Below are 5,055 nucleotides of genomic sequence, written 5' to 3' on the forward strand. Positions count from 1 at the left end.
CCCCTACTTCACATAGTGGTTCCCACAGCCTGTCCCTCGGGCCTCAGACCGCGGGGACCGGTTGTTAAGGCTGCGGAGCTTCGGGCTGGCTCTCCTGGCTCCGCCCCCGGGGCTCCCGGGAGTGACTCAGGAGCCTCGGGTCGCTGCGGGCAGAGGCAGAGCCCCCAGGGCTGCGCACCTCACCGGGACGAACGGCGGTGAAAGCTCGGGTCGGGGCACATGGCCGGGGCCGGGGTCGGAGTAGCGATCGGGGTCGGGGAAGCGGCCAGGCCGGGCGCCCCGGGACTGGGGACTCGACGGGCCCCGACAGGGAGGCGGAAGGAGACAGAGCCGGGACTCGAGGGCGGCGAGGAGCCGCGAGGTGCGGGACGTCTGGCCCGTCTCCGCGGGCAGCTGCGGGCGCAGGCTGCAGGAGCCGGGGGTGCGCGGGGAGGCGGCCGGGACGATCCGTCGGGACAGCGGCTGGCGGAGCTGGTGGAGCGCGTTGGCGCTGCCGGACGCCCCGCGCCCGGGCCGCCCTCCCCGGGCTCCGCGTATTCCGTGTGCTCCGTGTGCGGGGAGCCCCGCGGCGGGGCCACGTACCCCGCGGGCGTACTGGAGGTGAGCGAGCAGCGCCTGCAGGCCGGCCTGGCCGGGCTGCGCGCAGAGCTCACCGCCGGTCTCGGAGCGTTACGCGCAGAGCTGGCGGCCGAGCTGACCGCGCTGCGGGAGGCCCTGGGCCGCCCGCCCCCTAAGCCGCAGGAACCCCAGCAAGACGGGCCCGGCGGCCGCCGGCGGCCCCCCGCAGGAACCCGCAAGGACGCGCTCCTAGCCCCAGGCTCGGGCCCCACCCGCGGCCAGGCGCTCTTGCGCGCCATCGGTACGGTCAATGCGCTGACTGCCTCCACCTCCGCGAAAGCAGGCCCGGAGCCCACTGGACCCCGCAAGGACGCGCCGCCTGCGCCGGCCCCCACCCGCGGCCAGGCGCTGCTGCGGGCCATTAGCACAGTCAATGCATTGGCCCCCTCCACCTCCCCGAAAGCAGGCCCCGAGGCCTCTGGTTCGGGTAAGGACGTATCTCCAGCCCCAGCCCCGGCCCAAGCCCCAGCCCGTGGCCAGGCGCTGCTGCGGGCCATAGGCACCGTCAACGCCTTGACCTCCGCCACCTCCCCCAAAGCAGGAGCCGAGCCCCCCGAAAAGAAAACTCCTAAAAAGTCGCCGGCGCCCCCGACCACTGGCCCACTGACCGAAGGAGACTGAGGCGCTCCTGCCCCACAGTCAACAGACTTCAGGAAACTAGGTAAGCTGGCCCTCAGCCCGAACTCAGTTTCCTTATCTGTAAAATGCAACTATGTGAAGAATGGGCTACAGAAACTTTCCATTTAACTCAACAAAGATTTAGTATGCATCCAATGACCACTGAATGTAGGGCCAAAAGCAGATACCACACTGGCCTTGCCCTCAAGGAGCTTCTGATCTAATGAAGGGACTAGTCGGCCAGATCCCCAGATACTGGAGTCCAAGGCAGAAGGTGATCGATGAGAGTGTTGGGCTTGTGTACCTGAGGAGCCCGAGAAGGGGGGTGTCATTGCCACCAGGCAAGGAAGCTCAGGGGAGGAGTCTATGAATCTATGATTGTCTATGAAGGGAGGGCATTCCCAAGGCCTTGGGGGAACCTGAGCCAAGACACAGTGCCTAAAAAGGGCAGCCCCCCACGGGTTCAGTTTGGCCAGAACCTGGTGCACTGGGCCAAAGAGACGATTGAGAAGAAAGGTTGAAAGGGTAGTTTGGAGGTAGATTGCCTGGCCTCTGATGGGAGGCCAGACTGGGGAGTTTCTTCAGGTACGTCCCACACCAGTATGTGGAAGCTTGAAAAGGGCCGGGACCACTTCCCCTTAGCCACAAACCTGGAGGAACTGGGCTCAGGGACCTTAGCCTTCTTCCCACTCCCCTCTTCCAGCACGACCTGGCTAGGGGGGGCCTGAGGAGCCAAAGAGATAGGAGAAGAGGGCTCTGGATGCCAAATAGCCCCCTAGAATCTAGACGCATTCTGACTCATAGGGCTGAATTTCTGGAAGAAGAGAGTATGGTTTCCTGTCCCTCCCCTTTCTCCAGGGCTCTGAAGCTTAAAAAGCACTTTCCCTGCAGCAACCCTACAAGGATTATTGTCCCCATTTTACAGTTAAGGAAATGAGTCCCAGAGAAGAGACAGGACTGGTCTGACATTTACAAGATAGTGGAGGGTGGGTGGGATTCAACACTTCCATTCCAGGTGACCAGGTAAACCCTGATTTGGTCTCCTGTGACCTCCCTTTCACCCAGTCTTTCCAAGAGAATTGGGAAGAGTGGAGATGCCTCAGAACAGCTCAGTCCTCCTGACACAACTGAAGCCCAGGACAGTGGCTGTGTGGCCTAGGGGCCAGCCCTGCCCTGCCCTAACTCTCACTACCCTGAGCCCCAGGGCCCATACCAATCACCCCACCCTATGTGTGAAAGGAGTTCTACTGGCTTTGGAGTCCAGGACCCTGGGCTGTGTCCTCATTCAGGGTGGGCCTGGAGCATCTGATGCCTGCCACATCGGGGAGGGGGTCTTCAAAGGGTAAGAAATTAGGCGGTCTCTACCCAGGCCCTTACTGCCAGAATTATATTGTATTTAGTTCTTGCTAAGACCGGAAGAGGAGACAGGGCCTGAGAGAAGCAAGTGTGCCAGCCAAGCAGCTGTGACTGGGGAATGTCAGCCTCAGACCAGCCAGCACCATGGACCATCTAGACCCTAAGACTCACTGGAGCCAGCACTGCCCAGATGATCAGCCTCTCCCTGGCCGGCACTGCCCAGATGATCAGCCTCTCCCTGGCCGGCACTGCCCAGATGATCAGCCTCTCCCTGGCCTGCACTGCCCAGATGATCAGCCTCTCCCTGGCCAGCACTGCCCAACTTCTTGGTCTCACAGAGCACCCTCTCCTGGACCCATATCTTCACCCAGACTTATAATCTGATCCCGAATGATTTCACATACCCTCACCCCATCCTTGGAAATGAAATCTGTAAGAAGCCATCCGTTGATAAATGGAGTTTATTAACAAAACTTGGCCTCTCCTCTCTGTTGGCCCAGCACCAAGGGACAGGGAGGAGGGGTGGGAATTCACAAGCCCAAGCTGGCATCCTGGCAGCTCACTGGGTGCAGAATTGGAATGAGCAGCCCCTAAGGGTCCTGGCCCAGGAAGGGCTCATATAACTTGTGCTAGTCTTTGGTGCTTAAGGGCATGTTGTGGGGGCCCAATAAGGAAGGAAGATGAGGAAGGGAGTGGGCTGCGGTGAGGAGGTGATCGAACTATGTAGAGTACTGGGGAAGAAAGGAGGCAGCTATGACGGAGCCCAGGAGGGGATTGGCATGGCTGAAGCCAGAGGATAAATATAAGAGGGGAGGGGGTATAACAGCTGTAGAACAGAATGTCAGGGCTGGAAGGGTCCTTAGAACAAAGAATGTCAGAGCTGGGAAGGGCCTGAGAACAGGAAATGTCAGGGCTGGGAGGGGAACTTAAAACAGGGAATGAGGGAGTTAGGAGGGGAACCTTAGAACAGGGGATGTCAGAGCTGGGAGGGGAACCTTAGAACAGGGGATGTCAGAGCTGGAAGGGGAACCTTAGAACAGGGAATGTCAAAGCTAGGAGGGGAACCTTAGAACAGGGGATGTCAGAGCTGGGAGGGGTCTTAGAGTAACATGTGAGGGTCAATAATCCTTAAGGTTCCTTCCAGCTTTGGATCCTGTAACCCTAGAAATATGTGAAACCTTGTAATCCAGCATTGGTGTGAGTGTGGGTGCTGAGGTCCAGAGAGGGGAAAGCCTTGTCAGTCCCCTGGCTTTGGGCAGCCCTCCCACCATATCTCACTGCATCTCAAGCAGGGGTCGAATTCCCCAAGCCCTTTTATATCCATCACTGAATCTGACGTTCAACAAGACTGTCGAATCTGTTGAGCAGGGCTTCCCCCCATTTGATTGATAAAGAAATTGGGGCCCAGAGAATCCAAGCAATTTCCCTAAGATCACACAGCAAGCCCCAGTGATAGTGCCCAGAACTTCCCCTGCTCCCATGCTGACATCCCCATCGGGAGCACTTGGGGAGCCACCAGGAACACCGAGAGTGGGGAAGGGCTGGGCCAAGTGTGAAGAGGGTCAAAGTGCTCCTCCGGGGTCAGGCCCACACCCCATGCTAAGGAGCAGGAAGAGCAGGGCCCACATCTCCGTCGGGAGGGGGAAGGGTGGGGCTCCACTGACTGTGGCATCCGGGGAGGCCAAGACCCTTCGGGCCCCAATAGCCTGAGCTGGGCGAAAGTTATTGATCATGCTGACGGCTTGAGCACCCAGGGGACTGGCCTGAAGGGTGGACACAAACTGGGCCAGCTGAAAGAGGAGAGAAAGTCCCTGCAGGTCAGACACTCAAGGGGGGACAGCTGTGACCCCCACACCTCAGGATCTGCTACTGCAGCCCCCAACCTCCTCCTCCAGATGAGTGACAGGCAGCTGAGACAGGGATGGGATGGGGCGTGACCCTATACCTGAGCCCTGCCAATGGGGACAGGCTCCTCAAAGATGGTCCAGAGGACAACCTCATCACAAGCTGGTGTGGTCAGAGACCCAGAGTAGCGGTAGTAGCGGGAGAGAAGGGCACGGCCAGGCAGCAGCTTGTCCAGGCGGAAGGTGGATGCCAATTCCACAGACTCCCCTGTTCATGGAGATGAGAGAGGCAAAATGTGCCCACGCCATCCCTCCCTCCCTCCCTCCCTGCCTGCCCCTCTCCCCAGCTGCCCCCACCTCACCTCCTTACTTCTGGCCCCTGGCTCCCTGCCCCATTCCTTCTAAAGCCCTCACCCTGGTGAGAAATGTTCCTCAGCCCAGACACAATGGTGTTGTAGTTGGCATTGTCCTCATTCTGCACCTGCCCAGGGGAGGCAGGATGGGCCTTGTTGGCAAACAGTCATGATATGTGCCCTTTCATTCATTCATTCATGGGCTGCCTCACTCCTTCCTCCTCTCTCCCTCCTCTCTCTCTCTCTCTCTCTCTCTCTCTCTCTCT

At 59.5% G+C, this 5,055-nt stretch overlaps 2 protein-coding genes across 2 annotated transcripts in view; one reads left to right on the forward strand and one right to left on the reverse strand.

The window, feature by feature from the left end:
* The first annotated feature begins 219 nt into the window (after positions 1-219).
* LOC138171344 (protein FAM246C) lies at positions 220-1,239 on the forward strand. The gene has a single exon (XM_069100787.1). The coding sequence runs from the start codon at positions 220-222 to the stop codon at positions 1,237-1,239; it is 1,020 nt and encodes a 339-aa protein (XP_068956888.1).
* A 1,796-nt stretch (positions 1,240-3,035) lies between these two features.
* LOC138171326 (carbonic anhydrase 15-like) overlaps positions 3,036-5,055 on the reverse strand; it is a 6,369-nt gene continuing 4,349 nt past the window's right edge. Inside the window, exons 6-8 of the mRNA XM_069100776.1 lie at positions 4,851-4,917; positions 4,538-4,704; positions 3,036-4,382 (exon numbers count right to left, since the gene is read on the reverse strand). Coding sequence (XP_068956877.1) covers positions 4,155-4,382; positions 4,538-4,704; positions 4,851-4,917 — 462 coding nt within the window. The 3' untranslated portion in view covers positions 3,036-4,154. The remainder of the gene's footprint in view (positions 4,383-4,537; positions 4,705-4,850; positions 4,918-5,055) is intronic.

The sequence above is a fragment of the Petaurus breviceps genome, unplaced genomic scaffold (assembly GCF_028583685.1).
Source record: "Petaurus breviceps papuanus isolate PSGF00001 unplaced genomic scaffold, PetGlider_PUasm1.0 428, whole genome shotgun sequence".
In the NCBI taxonomy this organism is placed as follows: Eukaryota; Metazoa; Chordata; class Mammalia; order Diprotodontia; family Petauridae; genus Petaurus; species Petaurus breviceps.

Excerpts from the sequence above, each read along its gene's own strand:
- LOC138171344 (XM_069100787.1), top strand. The coding sequence starts at position 220 with ATGGCCGGGGCCGGGGTCGGAGTAGCGATCGGGGTCGGGGAAGCGGCC.